The 18,699-nt window shown below is 38.0% G+C and overlaps 1 protein-coding gene across 9 annotated transcripts in view; it reads left to right on the top strand.

Moving 5' to 3' along the window:
- Positions 1-18,699, top strand: part of KIF21A (kinesin family member 21A) — a 93,189-nt gene that overhangs the window by 55,448 nt on the left and 19,042 nt on the right. For 6 of the 9 annotated variants that reach the window (XM_052789509.1, XM_052789507.1, XM_052789516.1 and 3 more), the window contains 15 exons: positions 112-196; positions 376-493; positions 2,103-2,291; positions 3,237-3,436; positions 3,830-3,937; positions 4,427-4,495; positions 4,606-4,817; positions 5,489-5,642; positions 6,027-6,227; positions 7,553-7,654; positions 9,519-9,684; positions 10,202-10,222; positions 14,266-14,326; positions 14,546-14,600; positions 15,943-16,160. In XM_052789509.1, the coding sequence (XP_052645469.1) occupies positions 112-196; positions 376-493; positions 2,103-2,291; positions 3,237-3,436; positions 3,830-3,937; positions 4,427-4,495; positions 4,606-4,817; positions 5,489-5,642; positions 6,027-6,227; positions 7,553-7,654; positions 9,519-9,684; positions 10,202-10,222; positions 14,266-14,326; positions 14,546-14,600; positions 15,943-16,160 (1,959 nt within the window). The remainder of the gene's footprint in view (positions 1-111; positions 197-375; positions 494-2,102; positions 2,292-3,236; positions 3,437-3,829; positions 3,938-4,426; positions 4,496-4,605; positions 4,818-5,488; positions 5,643-6,026; positions 6,228-7,552; positions 7,655-9,518; positions 9,685-10,201; positions 10,223-14,265; positions 14,327-14,545; positions 14,601-15,942; positions 16,161-18,699) is intronic. The other 3 variants (XM_052789508.1, XM_052789512.1, XM_052789511.1) reach the window with 1 other exon arrangement.

Raw genomic sequence — 18,699 nt, 5'->3', positions numbered from 1 at the left:
CTACACTTTGGTTTTCATCTTTATTTGGAATTGCAACTTATTGCTTTGGGGGATGGGAAGCACATGCTATTTCAGTTTGTGAATATTTTGTGTCTGTGCCTCTTCTGCTAGTGTTAAAGAGGATAACACAGATAACGAGCAGGAGAAGAGAGATGAAAAAGGCACTTCGGAGAGAGAGAATAATGAATTGGAAGCAGTAAGTATTTAGAAGTGTTTGATTTGTTCATTGTCTGTTTAAAGATTTACAAGGTTGTAGAAAGGAAATTAGGAATGGGTCAGGTGAATACTATGGCTTCACAGTGATAGTCAGAAGTGTCTGGGGGATGGAAAAGTGTGGGTGTGCTTCAGCATCTTTCTATTTTGTACATTTTGCAGGAGGAAATTCAGGAAGTAAGTGATCATGAGGATGAAGAGGAGGAAGATGATGAGGATGAAGATGACATGGAAGTTGTCGAAAGTTCAGATGAATCAGATTCTGATTCTGATGAAAAAGGTGATGTCAGTGCAATATTCTGTAGAATTTTACAAATCCTATCTATCATTCCTTGGCTTTTGGTAGGCAAGATAGCATGTTGTCAACACACTGTCCATAATTCTCTGTGGATTGTGTCCAGCAAATTCTTTTTTTGGTTATGGTGCTAAAACATGTAACAGACATCTGATCAAGTGTCCCCATACTGGCTTTAAAATTGACCAGAGGCCATCAGGTGTTTGGTAACACATTTCTTTCTTGGTTAGAATATCCAAAGCGTAAGGTTTAAGTACTGGGTTATTTTCATGTCTCAGGACTAATGACCAAGGTGATGGCTCCCATTCAGCTAATTTGGAAATAGTGTCGTGGTTTAACCCCAGCCAGCAACTACGTGCCACGCAGCTGCTCACTTCCCCCCCCTGCCCAGTGGGATGGGGGAGAAAATCGGGAAAAGAAGTAAAACCCGTGGGTTGAGTTAAGAATGGTTTAATAGAACAGAAAAGAAGAAACTAAAAATTATAATGATAACACTAATAAAATGGCAACAGTAATAATAAAAGGATTAGAATATACAAATGATGCACAATGCAATTGCTCACCACCTGCCGATCAATGCCCAGTTAGTCCCCAAGCGGCAATCCTCCCGCCCCCGCTCCCACCAGTTTATATACCGGGCATGACGTCACATGGTGTGGAATACCCCGTTGGCCAGTTTGGGTCAGCTGCCCTGGCTGTGTCCTGTGCCAACTTCTTGTGCCCCTCCAGCTTTCTCACTGGCTGGGCTTGAGAAGCTGAAAAATCCTTGACTTTAGACTAAACATTACTTAGCAACAACTGAAAACATCAGCGTTATCAACATTCTTCTCATACTGAACTCAAAACATAGCACTGTACCAGCTACTAGGAAGACAGTTAACTCTATCCCAGCTGAAACCAGGACAAATAGGTAGAATTTAATTTTGAAATGCTGAAAGTCCATCAGCCTTCCTCATTTTTGTGTAGCATGCAAGTTAGGACTGCTAGAGTCAGAGACAGCATCACCAGAAATTCTCTCATGTGAGTTGGGCCAAATGGGCAAACCAAATCTGTTGGTTCCATCTTGATAGTCACACAAACCATTAGCAGGAGTTGCAGAACCTGAAAAAAAAAAAAAAAAGGGTTAGTCCTTTTTCCTTTTCTCATTCCCTTCACCATTTCACTTCCGTGATTGAGGTCGTTCCTCTCTTCTCAGAATTTTGGCTGTATCTTTCTAAGAGCTAGTGAAGGGGAAGTCTCCTCTTGGAGTCTGCCATCAGGCAAATTTTCCTTTTATAACGTGCTGGGTTTATGATTGAAAGTTATTCTCCAGCCCTGAGCTGTGACTGAAGTCTCACAGCCTTTTGTATGGGGAAGGACAGATTGCTGATGTTGAGATTTAAATGTGAGTAATTACAATATATGGGCAACTGTGATCTGATGAGACATATTTTTCCCTATCTCTTTCCTAGTTCTAGAATGGAGAGTGTTTAAGGAGGAGACTTTATCATGAATTGCAGATAATAGTTTCGATTGCTGCATTGTGCTTGGCTACTTTACTTTGTTACTTTAACAGAAGTCTTAATTTTTAATTACTCAAATCTTTTTATTTTAGAAAATTATCAAGCTGACTTGGCAAATATCACCTGTGAAATAGCTATTAAGCAGAAACTGATAGATGAACTAGAGAACAGCCAGCGAAGGTTGCAAACACTGAAAAAACAATATGAAGAGAAACTAATGATGCTACAACATAAAATTCGAGATACTCAGCTTGAAAGAGATCAGGTTCTTCAAAACTTGGGTAAGAAGTACAAAATCATTTAAATCTAGATGTTGTGTAAGATATTCAAGTTGAATTGTTTGCTACTTCCCTACCTTCCTTTTTCAAACATGATAAGAAATTGCAGAAAACAGAAATAGGTTTGTACCCATAATGCCAGTGAATCATACTTTACTCCTCGTTTCTACCAGAATTGAGAGAGATTTTTTTTTTAAAAAGATACTGCTACTGACAGGTATTTGATTTGATTGAATAAGCATTTTCAGTTTTCTAGGCGCTCTCATTTTAACATAGTCCTTGAGATAGTTCCTGAATAAAAAGTTCTTTCCTGCTCCTCCCTCCCCCATTTCTTTTGATTTGCTTAAAAGTAATAACTAGGATCAGTGGCCTTTCAGAGGTGTTTTACTGACCAAAATTTTTTTGAATATGTAATAGTATTGAGATGAAAAATGAACTCTGACTCAGGAAGTTCTAAACCACAAGTAGCTGAACTTTGGGAGAGTACTGGAGGAAGTGTTTTGTTTGTTTGTTTCTTTTTTAAAATATAGTATATATGCTTTATAGTTATATACTTATATGCTTTTGCTGTTCCCTTATTCTTTCTTAGACCTTCCCTTTCAATCAGTGCCAGAAAAGTCATACTAGGCTTGACAGCTCTTTGGACTGTTATGACCTTGTGCACATATGTGTGAACAAGCATGTCTGTATCTGTCTTCAGGTGCTCAGATATTTGTTGTCTAGTACAAAGAAATTGGAAGGAAAGTGTTAATACTTGATCTCTTATCCAAGAACACATACTAGGTGGAAAGTTTGAAGCAGTGCAGGTGACAGTAGCTAGAGGCAAATTAAATTTTTCAAAGATATTGCAGATAATGCTATCAAAGCAGAGGAAGCAGTCATTTGCTGTGGCTGGCAAAGTGAAAATATCCTGAACGAAAGCAGATTAAGAATTCCCTTTTGCTCTAGGTTCTGTAGAGACCTATTCAGAAGAAAAGGCAAAAAAAATCAAGTTGGAATATGAAAAGAAACTCCAAGCCATGAATAAAGAATTGCAGAGACTTCAAACAGCACAAAAGGAACACGCACGATTGCTTAAAAATCAGTCTCAATACGAAAAGCAACTGAAGAAACTGCAGCAGGAGGTGACAGAGATGAAGAAAACCAAGGTATATTTCAGTATATTGAAGTGTTGTTCAATGAGTGTTTACTGAAAAATGGATAGAAATCTCCTGTGCATTTATCTACCAGATAACTCTGTTCTTGCTGTCAGCTGCTCGAAAGCCTGAAAACACAAAATATATGAAGACTAGGCTATTCCTGGGGGAGGGGAGTGGCTTTTAGGTTTAATGAACAGAAATTATGGTATCAAACATGGAGAAGCTTGCACTGCTTATTAGCTGTTATTCAGTGCTGAGTGAAGACACATTAGATGGAGGAGGTAAATTGCTAAAAGCATGTAATATACTGGAAGATGGCAATTTGAAGAAACTCTGTGTGAGTGGGGGCAGGCAGCAGTAGTTCAGTGTAAACAGCTTTTCTAAGTGATGACCTCTTTACAGGTTCGCTTGATGAAACAAATGAAAGAAGAGCAGGAGAAAGCTAGAATGACTGAATCTAGAAGAAATAGAGAGATTGCACAGCTTAAAAAGGAGCAACGCAAACGAGAGGTGATTTGACAGATAAAGAACTTTCATTTGGAATAAGCATCTATCCTGATGTGCATCTGCTTGTAGGCACACACCATGTGTGTATGCATTCACTGAGGCAGGCATGTACCTGTGTATTTCTGCCAGTCAAAATGCACGTAAATTGGTTTAACTTCTATGATAACTCGGTTCCTAGCTTCAGGTGATATGTGCAACAGAAAATAGAAGGCTTATTGAATATTTATATCAGTATTGTTTTATTAGTGAATCTCACAAAAGTGTTGCTACTACCTTGCTTGCATGCAAGTATTCTTTTTGATAGAGAATTGATATAGTGAAACACTTATTTTCATTCTGCACTAGAAAGAGCAAGAAACAATTGTGACTTGCCCACTTCATGTCACAAGTTTTGCAAACTTGTATTAGTGTGTAAAGGTCTCTTTTTATACAATACAGTCCTTGTGGCAGATAATGGAAAAAAACCTATTTGCTGCTTGTATTTTTTGACAGCATCAGCTCAAGCTTCTTGAAGCTCAGAAAAGAAATCAAGAAGTTATCTTACGTCGCAAAACTGAAGAGGTATTGTGGTAAAACAGTAATACAACTTTGAAAACAGAATGATATTGTATCACTGTAACTTGGAACGTGGTTTTGGGGAGAGGTAATCGTGTCTCTGCACTGTGTTTCAGGTTACAGCCCTTCGTCGGCAAGTAAGGCCTCTGTCTGATAAAGTGGCAGGAAAAGTAAGTCGAAAGCTGAGTCTGCCTGAGCATCCTATACAGGAAGCAAGTTCCAGCTCATCAGTTGAGCACGATGGTTCAAGAACAGCAGTGCAGCAGAAGATGAGAATTCCTGTTGCAAGGGTTCAAGCATTATCTGTAACTGCAACAAATGGAACAGGGTAAGGATTAAAACTGTTTAGTCCTCTCAAGAGAACTGAAAATTGCATGGACTTTCTAGCGGATAATCTTGTGATGATGCATATTGCACTGGTTATTTTTCAAATTGCTGTCATGTAATGCTCATAAAATGGGTGTTTTACCATTATCAAATGGAATTTGAGTTTTGTGGGTTTAAGACAGTGTGGAATAATATAAAATGGCATTAAAGAACAAGTTGCATTAAGAAACCCCAAAATTTCAAAATGCAGTTAATCTGCTCTTAGAGAAATGCCCTTGGTGGTCCAATGCCTGCAGTGTTCTTAAGTACAAAGAAAAACTTACTGGAAAACACAATTTAATGTATTGGGTTTATTGGTGATCTTCCACTGGGGTTTGAAGCAGATCCACTTGTTAAATAGGGAACAACTCTTAGGTGGCATTCTGTTTCAATGGTGCATCATACAAGATACCACAGTGTTTGATACCTGTTTTTCAAATGCAATATATTAAAGGGCGGTAGAGTTCAGGGCTGGGTGCAGGTAACTGTCTGGTGCAATGAAAAACTGAAAGAAATTCTGCAAGAAATTTTAAGTTGTCCGTGAAAAATATTCTGGCCTGATCATTTCCACATTCAAATATGTAATTGAACTACTTTAGACTTAGGTGTATGTTTCTCTTGAATTTATCACAGAAAGAAATATCAGCGGAAAGCAGTGACAAGCAGAGTTTACTCCTCAAAGGCAGCCAGGATGAAATGGCAGTTACTTGAACGCAGAGTGACTGATATCATTATGCAGAGGATGACCATTTCCAATATGGAGGCAGATATGAACAGGTTGCTTACGGTGGGTGATCTACTATGCACTGTTGCCTGTATCATCTTATTAAATAAAGCAAGAGCAGTGCATTTATGTTCGCTGTAAATGAATTGCTGTGAAGGTGGCATAGGCAGTGCCTTGGAATCCATTGCCATCAATGAAGACTCTCTTAACTACTCCAGTAAGCATTTGTACCATGGGATTGCTGTGCTTAGTAAGAAATAAAAAACATATTAATAGGATCATGTGCAAATATATTAATATATTCACCTGTATAACTACTTCCTGTAGAAATCACGATATGTTAGTTAAAGTATAACAAGGAAAGGAAAACAAAACAAAAAGGTGTTTAAATGCCCTAAGTATTTACTAATTCCTTTTTATGTAATATTATGTCTTTGGGGAAAATAGCAACGTGAAGAACTTACAAAAAGAAGAGAAAAGCTTTCAAAGAAAAGGGAGAAGCTCATCAAGGATGGGGATGGCAGTGAAGCAGATAGAAACGTCCAAAACATAAATGAAGAGATGGAATCACTAACTGCGAATATAGACTACATTAATGACAGCATTACTGACTGCCAAGCAAACATTATGCAAATGGAGGAAGCAAAGGTAGGTCAAATATTAATGCAAAAATGGTAAAACGGAGAAAAGAAAAAAAACCTGTGGTAGCCTTGAAAATGTTCTCATTTAGAAATTAATTTTGTTTTGGCTATATAATTATTGAACCAGAAAGGGAAAATTGGCGAAAACTTGGGTGAAGTTTGAAATAAGGAGCGTTTATACAGCTGAACTTTCAGATCTGAGTTTTAATGTCAGTGTAATGCAAGTTAAGATTGCAAAGCATTTAAATGTCAAAGCTGATGCTTTCTATTCTGCTGGCATTAAATTAATATAATTCTTGGGACTGAAGGCTAGCAGCTTGTATCTTCCTGCATCTGTTGGTATGCTTCCACTCCCTTGTATTGTTTTTGTATACTTTAAATATATTTAAATATTTTTGTATGTGAGAATTTATGTAAATTCTTTATATTGCATTTTAGTATATTTTCAATTATGGAACAGTGACTTTCTATAACTAAAGAGCCTTTTCAGGCCAAGTTGCTTGTTTAGGGTTGTCATTTTCAAATAGTAATTTAGTAAAAACAAATCGTTTATTACAACTGATGTAGAAATTTGAATAATACCAAAAGCAGTGAAATCCAAATCTGAAAACTCTTATAATGCGCATCATACCTTACACGATCTAGCAGGAAGAATCCACCACATAGTCTCCTAGATCTCTTGGCACATGGGAGCATGCAGTCTGAACTGTAATACGTACCAGTATTTTTATATGGCAGTTCTTGAGTTCTCCCTCTCCCACCTTGGGCTAATCTGTGCTTTAATGCATGTTATATTGCCAGCAGTTTCTACTATTTTACTCACACCAGGGCTTCTTCAATCTTGGACATCATGGTGCAAGGTTACAGGACTTTACTGGTAAAGAAATAGAGAACACAAGAGGCTTAATTCTTAAGGGTACCAGAGTGCTTAATACTGACTGAGAATAATTGGAAGAAAAATGAGGAAGAGACCTAGGGGGAGAAGCCTTCAAATGCATGAAGGCTGCAGAAGAAATGCATTTATTTCTGCATCCACTGTGAATAGCTTAGCTTGTGAAAAGAAGGGGTCTGAGTTTGGAGTTTGATAAGAGCTTTCTAATAGGAAAGAAACTGAAGCACTGGAAGAGACTGGGAAGGCTGCAGTGTCTGTACTGTGGGGTGTTTTAGGTATAGTTTGGAAAAGAGATCTTTCAGGCATGGTTTAGAGGTACCAAAGAGATGAACTGGGTGATACTGCAGCATCTTCACTGTTTCTGTTTTCTATGATTAGTGTAATGATTTGTGAAAAATGCTTTTTTTTAAATCTGACTGTTTTTATTGTTGCACACATAGGAAGAAGGAGAGACCTTGGATGTAACAGCAGTGATTAATGCTTGCACTTTGACAGAAGCTCGATATTTGCTTGATCACTTCCTCACAATGGGTATCAATAAGGTAATGCATTAAGTGAAATATATGTGTGCCAGGACTATGCCATGTACCAGAAGCAGAGCTGTGCTGAGCTGTGCTGACTAATTAGACTGACTAATGTGCATTAGACAAAGCAAAGCTGGTCAACATTACTGAGTCACGCTGGTTCTCGGGGTGAAGGCCCTTGACATTTGTTGTCCCCTTCAACCTGTTGCCTGTTTTTCTACTCCCAATAGAGCCTACTTCACTTTACTAATTACCTCATGTTGTTCCTATAAGAGCACTAGCTTTTCATAATCAAATAAATCTCTTTCTGTGTTTTTCAACAAGCTTCTACAGAATGCTCAGGATCTTTATTTAAAGACTGGTCAGCCACTTCCTTAAAAATATGAGCCTTTAAAAAATTTATTGATGCATGGCATACTTTACTCAGGCTTTTACTTTTGAGTAGAGCAACAGGGACTTTTTCTGAAAGCCTTGGAGTAATATTTTCAAAATGAGTATTTGGCAGTTTATAACCCTGCGCACACATGTATCATATGCTCTTGCTGCTGCTTTTCTTTGGCCTTTCTTTGGAGGCCATACTCAGTGTCATTGAATCAAATGAAAGATTTCAAGGCTATTGAAATGGGCTTTCAGTCAGTCCCACTGACCAATTCTCTGTTCTTTTTTGCATTCTTGATTCATCACCATGCAGGTAGTCAATTTTTTTTTTTTTTAAATAAAAAACATACAAAAGAAAAAAGAAAAGAAAATTTCCACAATTACATTGGCTTCTGCAAATTTCAGTCTTTTGATTTTTATTTATTTATTTTTTTTTCAGCCCTTGCGTGGGTTGAATGGATACCTGATTCCTTACAACAGAGTTAATATGAGAAAAGTGCCTCTGACTTATCCTGTTAACAATTTCTCCTTATGATAAAAAGCTCCATTACATGAAGGTTTTTCTCCTCTTTCTGATAAGTAATTATTTTCTGTAGAAAAACAGAAGGTTTCTAAAAAAAGGTGTATTTTCTTGCAGAATTGGTCATTCCTGCTGTCTATTGTTTGTTTCCACATACAAAATGTGTTGATATGTTGTTTTAGTTCATGATAAAATCAGAATCTAATGTGTAAGTCCATGGTACTATACTTTCTCAAGTCCTAGCACTCCAAGTCCTCTGATATCCTACAAGTCTTTGAGAAGATGTGTTGCATCTTCGTTTTTCCCTACTGTTTCTTCTGTTTCGAAACTATTCTCTCTAAATTTCACTGGCTACATTTTCTACAACTAAAAAATTCCCACTAATTCATGGGTCTAGGGAAATTCCCTTAGAATGGATTCTCTCTTAAGTTGGACCATGAGATCTTTCAGCAGAAGCTGAAAGTTCACTGAGTGATACTGTAGGAAAGATTACAGTTCTAGGGCTTGGTTTTGGTTGGGTTGGGTTGTTTGTTTTTTGTTTGTTGTTGTTATTTGTTGTAGAGTATCATAGATAATAAAAAAAAAGTACTTGTGAAAAATGGAGGTGTTGATTTTTCAGATGCTTGCTACTCTTAAAGAAATGCAAAGAATCTATGAATTGTACTTGGGAGTCACATCCAGCTTAGCCACTAGATGCATATTTGCAAGGCAGAGTGAGGAACACAAGTTAAATGAATGCTTAATGAATCTCTTAACAAAAACCCAAACAACAAAAAAACCCAAACAAAACCCAAACACACACCCCCCCCCCCCCCCCCAACAAAAAAATCCCTTTAGCTGACACTTGATCCTTAGGATGTGAGGGGAAGGTTACAATGTACACATTGTTTGTGTTCGTAGTTTTTAAAAAGTTTTGGCAATTCTCATTTTGTAACAAAAGATAAGTGCTTTATCACAACTCCTCTTTTTCTTTGTCTCTCCTAGGGTCTCCAAGCAGCTCAGAAAGAAGCTCAGATCAAAGTTCTTGAGGGACGCCTTAAGCAGACAGAAATTACTAGTGCTACTCAAAACCAGCTGCTGTTTCATATGCTAAAAGAAAAAGCCGAGTTAAATCCTGAACTTGATGCTTTGCTGGGTCATGCTTTGCAAGGTAATTTTGTCATCTTGTATTCTGAATAGTCAGCTGCATGTCATGTTTGCCTTTCATGCATGCTGTACTGGGCATTCTAGGCTATTTCTTTTCTGAATAGATGCTGTATTTTAACGTCTTAAACTCTATTTCACAATTGATGTGCATGTATGTAATTTTTAAGTATATCCCCTCGGCAGTGATATTTAGGAAATAGAGAAGTTTTTTTTATTATTGAGACTTTTTAAATTTAAATAATCTGCTTGCTATTTTTACAAAAGTCTATGCATTTACAATTTGGTATCTTTTTAACTTCTGAATGTGAAATTCTAAATAAGCATTCCGGTTCAATCATCATATGTTAGTGATTTTGAAAGTGGCATCGTATGTCTGTTACGGCATCTATTCTACTTCTCATGAGATGATATTAAGAAAAATTTAGAATACAATTGGGTACTTTTGCTTTATTTCTTTTTATAAATGGATATGTTTTGATTAGAGTGTTGCTTTTGTTTCCTTGTTGCTGTTATTTATACAGACCTAGATAGCATGTCGCTGGGTAAGTATGTTTAGCTTTCTGTGTACTGTACAGCTGCATGAGTTACTAACTCACTCCTGTTCACTAACTGGTGCATCTTAGAATTTGTGAGTGTGTGAAGTTTGCATGAACTATTCTGTAAATGTACTCATTATCATGAGCTTACAGAGCATTTCTTCCTGTCTGAAACCACCCATAGCCCTCATGTTAGTTAGATTTGTCAGATGAGAAGTGAGTACAGTAAGCAGAGCTGTATTTCAAATTTATGACTTGCTACTTACGAACCTATAGTATGTTCAGACTATATAAAGCTATTTTGTGATGTACTACTGCTGTAGTTGTGACAAATTCTGCTATCTCTTTAGGCCTGGAAAAAAAATTAATTCTTAAGATGCAGGTAATTTTTAACCTTTTACAGGTAGCTCATTTTATAATGTAAATATTGTACAGCATGCAGATTTTACATCACTTTTTCAACTGGGTTTAGTCCTGACTTCACTGATTTTGAGGAGATGAGTCTGTTGTTGTTGTTGCTTTTAAATGATTCCCAAATAAATTACACTTATTTTCTCCCCTCCCTTGTTCCCAGTCACAAAATTGGGTATGTTTGAAACTTGGAAAAAAATATTCCTGATGTCAGTAACAATTCTTCTTGTATTGTCTTGTGTTGCTTCTAATCCCATTATACTGTCCCATGCTAGTTTGCATAGGCATCTGAAACATTTCAAAAGCACAAAACTGCCTGAAGGTGTATAGATCGTCTTCTAGTGTAAGCTGGTGAGAACTTTGCCAGTTTCCTGACAGGTGACACCTGAAGATCTGTGTCAGGGCATCTTGCTGCATACAGCCAGTATTTATTCAGGAACCTCAGTTGTTATTAATATCATAGTGTATCTAAAATAGACCCTTAATGTGCATGCATGTGTGTGTGCTCACCCCTGGAGTGAGAGCAACGTTTCTCCAGCCAGGAAGTTAGCATTGCATTTTCTTTAGCTCTGGACAGGCTTTTACTTATTAACAGCATCTGGAGCAGTGAAAAGACACTTGTTAAAGGCATTGAAACAGTAGCTCTATTGTCAATGTTTTTGTAGAGTATATCTCATTAAAGAAGCTTTTTTTAACACTTTGCAAGCATGAACTGAGGCTTTTAAAACACCTAAGCTGCTCAGGACTATGCTAACATTTTACAGGAAGGAAACTTCACTGCGGTTGTATCTTGGCTGAATATGCCGTACTAACCTCAGTCCACACTGACATCCAAACTGTTGATAGTCTGTGTTTTGTAGATCACTAGCGGCTAAAACTTTTGAGCTGCAGGGAGAGCTGTAGTACAGTACTACTACTGTTGTACAGTTGTAGTTGTAGTTGAACAGTACTACTACTGCTGTAGTGAGGCTTTGAGGCTGGGACTGCTAGCTGGTTAGCAAGGACTGTTGGTACAGGGGCTCTCTGGTAACCTGACATGATTCCCAGGGGTGGAAGTGTGGGTGGCAGCAGATCCTGAGACCAATTTCATCAGGCTGCTTGACAGCTCAGTGGCAGTACCCAGCCAGCCCCATCTCAAGCAGAGGGCTTGCACTTCCAGGGTGCTTGTGAACCGTTCCCTTGATGCCTACTTTCAGCTCTGATATCTTCAAAAGTTCTTAGCCATTTGAATACACTTAGCTTGACTAAGTTTGGGCATTCCCCAGTGTAGTTGTGCACCTACATTCAAGCGTAGACTTAAGAAAAGGGTTCGGTCTACAGCAAAGCACATCACAGGCTCGGGTTTTGACCCTCAGAATGGGTTTTTGAATGCACACCTGCCTTGCTTGTATGAGCCATCTGCCATTCGCTATCCCATCTGCTCTTGTGAAGAGTTAACATGATCATGAAGTTGAGTCCTGAAGCATTGCTGGAGTGATTCCTTTCTAAAGAATTGTAGGAGCTGCTTTTCCTTCCCACCTGTGACATCTGGACGTTCATAGATGTGACTCACAGCCATGTATATGCAGATGTTGAGAGGGCTGGTCAAATGTCGCTTCCTCTGGATGAACTGTGCTGGTGTACTGCATTGTCCTGGTACTGTCCAGTTGCCTCTGCATGAGGATGAAGACAAGTCATCAGAAAAGCCCTCCACTGTTCTTCAATCATTGGTTTATTAGCAGTCATCTCAGCTGCTCCTCGCAAGCTGTACTGCCTTTACTAACTTTATTGTTCCTTTCAACTCTTCTTGCTCAGGACATCTTGCAGAATCTTGCTCTTCTGCCTCTTCTCATTTCTTTTCATTGATTCTGTGTGCTGCTTTCTATCTGGGGGCTTTGTGCAGTCTTCTTGTACTGAATTGTAGACAAACCGAAGAAAAATATCAATACATGTCAGCTCACATGAATGTGAGCTTACAAATAAAATCCCATCTTTTGTGGCTATCCTCCACTTTCTACTTTGTTGCCTGTAAAAGCTGTTCACAGGTTATTTGAGAAGGGGTTGAAGTAACATCACCCTAATATGAAACCTATATTTAAAAAAAATGCATTTATTTTATTGATGCTGCTTTTGTGCCTTGCTAGAAGGAGCAGTACTCTAGATTGTCTCTTCTGCAGAAGACATAAAATAATAATATGTATAGGAAAGGTTTAATGTGGGCTCAAATCCGGGATGGAACAAAAAAGAAAGTTCAGAGTGCTATTCCTGTGACCCTGCTTTCTTAATTATCAGAGATACAACAATATTATAAAGGTTACGTTGTTAAAACTAATGCAGCAGTTGAGTACCTCTGAAGTGCATTGTTGGTGTTGGTGCTAGATTGATATACGGTTTTGACTTGTTCAGGAAACATTTTTAGATGTAGCATACAAATGAAGGCAGCATTTTCCTTTTCTTCATTCCTTCTCAGAATTAAACTGGAGACTATATATCTTTCCATCCATTCTCCAAAGCATGAACTTGCACTTAAAACATATACATGGACAAACCTATTTTAATACGGGTACCAGATATATTGGTTCTTTGCATTACAAATGGTATCTGGTTTCTGGCAGAAATTAAATAAACAAACTTAAAGAATCTGTAATATTAAAGAAGAGATGTAATGGAATGTCATTAGAAGATTATTTAACCCTTAAAATTTCATGAGTATGTTAAAAAATAAGGGACTTCGCTTGCAGGAATGTATTAACTATGTCCTTAAACTATGCTTAAAATGAATTATTAGAATAATCTGCAAGTTAGAGGATTTGGTTTCCCAAGAATTTGGAATTGATTGTACATATGCCCTCAACTGGTTGTCTCAGCTTAATGTTTTGCACTGTTTGCATGCAGACATGTTAATCTGATGTTTGACAGTGTAAGTGCGTGGCACGCATGCTGGTTTTGTCTTTTGTGGACAGGTTTGTGTACCCATTTTACTTCAGGAACATTTCTACTGAACAGCTTCATTTTACAATTAGCTTCAATACAATAATCTCTTTTTAGGAAGCAGTTCTATAGTATTAAATCGTGGCATCATCCTGTTTTGAAACCTAAATGCTTATATACTAATAAAGTGCTTGCTTCTTGTCAGCCCAAATGGTGCCATTCTGTACAAGCTGAGGCTGAGACTCAGCTTGCTAGCTACTTAAAAATAAATTTTTTTTTTTCATTATAACCAGGCTGATTCTGTCTTAGAGCAAGAAGATTACATAAAAAGAGGAGGAAGAGACATCCTTACTGTCCATTGATTTACATCCTGTCTCTTCCATGTCTTGCAGTTAATTTCCTTTACTTTATCTTCTTTCTTCTAGATTTCCTTCTAGAATTTATTTCTGGTTTTCTGTCATCCCTGTTGCTCTGCTACAATAGAAGACCACATTTGGCACAATAGGCCTAGGTGTATGATTTATTTAGATTGTATGAAAAAATTCAGTTTAGATACCAGGAAAATTCAATGGGGACTGGCTAGCAAATAGTTAAGGTACTTTGAAAACCCCTGCCTTTCGTATGCTGTTCATCTACGTTCAACATTGTCTGAGCTGTTTTGTGTAGCACTTAAAACCTGCACATCCTGTTGTAGACAGACTAACATTATTCTTTTGGAAATTTTCTAGAAAATTTGGAAGATAGTACTGATGAGGATGCCCCATTGCATAGTCCTGGGACAGAAGGAAGGTGAGCAATCTTTGTTAACAGGTAACTGGATTTGGCTCTAGAAAAATTACTGTCACTTCCTCTTTCTGTAACACATCATGTATCCATTAGAAGATATCTCTGACATTGTTTTGTTCTACTTTGTTCACTATTTCAGTAGGAAGAAGAATCAAATAAGAATACACATTCTACAAAAGTATGGCTATTTTCTTTCTAACTGTGGTGCAATTTTTCTTTTAGTTCATTATCTTCAGATCTTTTGAAGCTTTGTGGTGAAGTCAAACCCAAAAGCAAGGTAGGCTGTACAATGCTGATGATAATAATTCACACTTCAACAGCACCTTCTGGGGAATGCTCTTGCTTTGCACTAGAGATGTTAATGAATGAACATATGCAAAAGGTGAACTGATGTACCGTTCATGTGATTTGTATGTAATATGCTTTTGTGTGATATTCCTCTCTGAGAAGCAATGATAAAAATGTACTTTTTCAATATTTTGTGGTTGAATTTTTACTGTTTCAGAATGAGATATGTTCTTCCAATTACTAGCACTCCAAACTGGAGTAGATTTGTGGTTTAGTATTAGTTAGGCTGCAGTTTAATGTTAATGCCAGCGGGAACTGAGAACGTGCTTATTGTTTGTGATTTTCTTCTGTGGTCATAGAAATGTAAAGGAAGTTTGTAAAAGAAACAGAAGTTTGACCTCCAGGCTCTTAATTACAGTTGGCATTGGAGGAATATATCTAGGCTGGCTGCAGTTTAATATTAATGGCAGTGGGAACCGGAAACATGCACACTGATTGTGATTTTGCTTCTGTGCTCACAGGAGCATAAACCAAGTTTGCACAGTAAATAGAAGCTTAGCCTCCACTCTTCTAACTGCAGTTGGCTTTGGAGGAATATACCTAGGTTGGCTGTTGCATTATTGGTTGCATTCATTGGTGTGCAGCTCTTTGGGCAGGTAAACTGAGTGAGTTTGGTCTGAAAATGTTGGCATAAAATAAGTGTCATTTTTGTAATGGCTCTGTTCAGACTGGACCTTTGTCTTCCCCAGTGGCCTTTCTTTCCCTGAGGAATAGAGCTTAATTTCACAGCATCATTACAGCTAACATGTATGATCACTTTTTTAAGAATGACTATGTTGCACAAAGCTCGGCTCCTTTGTGAGGTTTTGTGTTGTTTTCAAATTGTTGAAATGCTGAACAAATCTTAATTCATGTTGGCCTAAACTACTTTAAGTGACATAAACTAAGAAAGAAGCAGAGCTTTTGTATCAGAAGGAGCATCAGTGTAAGAATTCACACTTTGCTTTATTCCTCTCTGCTTTATAACATTTCATCTGGATAAACCTTAGGAGACTAATATTGTACTCCTGTAGTACTGACAGGGCCTTGTAGTTGGTTGAAAGGATATCATTGGAAACCAGTTGCCAAATCAGTGTCTCATGCTGTTGAATTTGACTTGCCTCCTCTGAAACATTGCCAAAGAGTAGAGATGAGCTCCCTGATTTAGTTTCCAAAGGTAGTTGCTAAGTGAAGTGGATGCTAATTATGAGCTAATGATAAGCTTAAATGTAGCACTATTGACACATACCATGAAATGTTTAAGTCGCAACTTGGTTTTTATTTGTCTCCAGGCCCGCCGGAGGACCACTACTCAGATGGAATTGCTATATGCAGACAGCAGTGATTTAGTCTCTGACATTAGTGCTGCAGACTCTACTTTGGCTGGTCCTCTTGCATCAGTTGCAGAAACCCAAGAAAGTGGGATGGCTGCTGACACAAATGATACTTCTGCTAGGGACAGAGAGTTTATTCCCCCACCATCTGGCTTACCTTCTAAGATAGGCAGCATGTAAGTTTGGCCATGCTGTACTAATTATCCTTTGCTTTTAAAAAATGCATGTTGCCAATTTCTTGTAATCTATTATTTTAACTTTACAAAGGAGGTTGATATACTTGAAGCTTACTAAATAATACTGACAAAGCTCCTCCTCCTTTTCTACCATCACCAGTCTAGAAAGTATAAATGCATAGTTGTAAGTAACGTGTTTCTTATGGAAGATATAAGTTCTGTTAAGTTGCTGTGTCATAGTAAAATTATTGTAGCCTTGTTTCTAGGTAGTGGGAAAAATCCATCTAGTACCTTGGATACTTTGCTGTCTTAGTGCTATGGGAAATGCACATTCTAGGGAGGTAGTGAGAATCTACTTAGAACAGCAGAGAGATTAAAAAAACCCAAACAAAACCCCAACCCCAAGACTTTATATAATGTAGCAATAGTATCTGTAAATGGTCCTCACTATTAGGTAAAATCTTTCTATGAGTCATCTTGTGTGGATCATACTTAAAATGAAGCCTGTACAATAATAGAGCATGCAAGTGTAAAGTTGAAAGAAACATGTTGGATATTACGAATCCTCAAAAATTCTTTCTATTTGCAGGTTGCACTTACCTGCAGAACAGTTTTACTAATTAAAAATATTACTTGATGCCAAATAGAACTAAAAATATTATTTTTGTCTTTTTACTTTGGGGCCAGCAGGTGTCTCTCACATGCACTCCTTTTTTTACTTGCTCTTGCTGTTCTTTTTATATTTACCAATATCACTGTTGGTTATTAGCCATTCACTGCTAGAGACCCTTTTCTTGGCTTTTAGGTACTAGCTCCTATGTTGCACAAACTCATACGTAAACTGAATGCGCTTGCTGCATTCAGTGATATGGAAAAACTGTGTCCCATAGCTATCTTCCTGTTACAGATTCTGGAATTAAGCATCTTTCACTATCCATCTGTCCTATTTGCATAATATTTTTACAGCAGTCTTCATCTAATGTACATTTGCAATTTGTATTATTTTTACTATGTATTTCTAGCATGTGCTTGAGGTGGCAATCATGAACAGTAAAACACTGCTGACAGCAATTATTAACCCATGCTGATGGCTTCAGTGCATTTTACAAGTAGAATCTGCTTGGAAAGAATGCTCTTGAGGGTGAGGATAGGTGAAGAAACCCACTTGTTTCAGCAGTTAGTGTGAGATCACTAGAGACTTTTGAAGCTTCAAGATTTAAAACGTCAAGTGTTATGACCTGGCATCCAAGACTCAGGTAATACTAACTTTTGCCTCACTCCATCTTCTAGAATGTATCCGTTTGTGAAAGTGAGCCAGCAACGAGGCAAAACAGGATTTTCCAAAAACTGCATTCTGTGAACATTAGAGTTATGCGTTGTCAGTAAAACAATTCAATCGGCAGTAGGCCTCACATATATTTTGGGTTGTTACTGATCACGTTTTAGCAGATAAGTGATCAAAAATTCCCACAATCAGTCTGCAGTGACTTCTTCACTGTAATTGAGATGCTTTTTCAAAACTAGAACTCAGTATACTTTATATGGTATTGCTGTTTTTGCTGGTCACTGGTCATTGTTGAAGAAAGGTTGTCTGTGTGAGCCATCTGGCCTTCCTATGTGGGCCTGTGGTGCCATCATATCTCTTGTAATAAAATACTTTCTTCTGGAACAGACTGTGGTCTTGTCTGCAATAAACATTATCTCCTTTGTGCCACTTACTTAAGTGACAGTTAGGGATGTAGAAGCAGTTAACAGTGATCCAAAATACGCATTCTCGAAGTGACAGAAATATATGCTTAGGTGCAAATCTAGGCGTCTGCATATGTACAAACTGTGCCACTCTGGAAACCCCTCAGTTTTCTCAGATCTGTGGTGATTCAGAGAGGCACCTAAATGCACGTGGGCAAGAGTTATTTTGGTTGGAATTCTGTTTACAAAGATGGCTAGTGCTGTTGTCCTTTGATATGCTCAGCTCATCTACAGCAGCCTCTTCAGAGTAGAGTGGTCTCTTGTAAGTTTTGTGCCAGCTCTGTTCAGATGTCTGATATCCTGGGAAATCTAAAAGGGTGCTGGAAACCTGTAATTAGGTGTGTGTCTTGCTCCTTTTCATTCAAGTCATTGACATCATGCACCTGTCTTTTACATCTATGCTTAGGAATTTCATTGCAGCAAGACTGCTGCATTCTTATAATACCTGCATTTCCAGGCTTTCAAAAAATTCATAATATGATCACACTCTTGCACATCTTCAGAAGAAGGTGTACACTGGAGTCAAAGATGGAGGTCTTTGGTGCAGGTAGAGAGTGAGCAAGAGGGAGCTGGCTCCATGTCTGCATATGTAGGACACTGGTGTGAGGCAGAGGAGCTTGGGTTCCAGTTTCTGGTGTGGTTTACTTAATCTAGTAGCTGCACAGTAGACACATAGGCAACCATGGCAGTGGAGACTAAGCCATTCATCATCCTTGCTGAAAGATCTAGCTATCAGGCTGATCATAGGACGTGCCTTGTGACCCCAGGACTTTTGCATTCCTAAATGCAT

This window comes from Harpia harpyja, chromosome 6 (assembly GCF_026419915.1).
Source record: "Harpia harpyja isolate bHarHar1 chromosome 6, bHarHar1 primary haplotype, whole genome shotgun sequence".
NCBI lineage: Eukaryota > Metazoa > Chordata > Aves > Accipitriformes > Accipitridae > Harpia > Harpia harpyja.
This window is presented reverse-complemented; position numbering and strand designations above follow the sequence as displayed.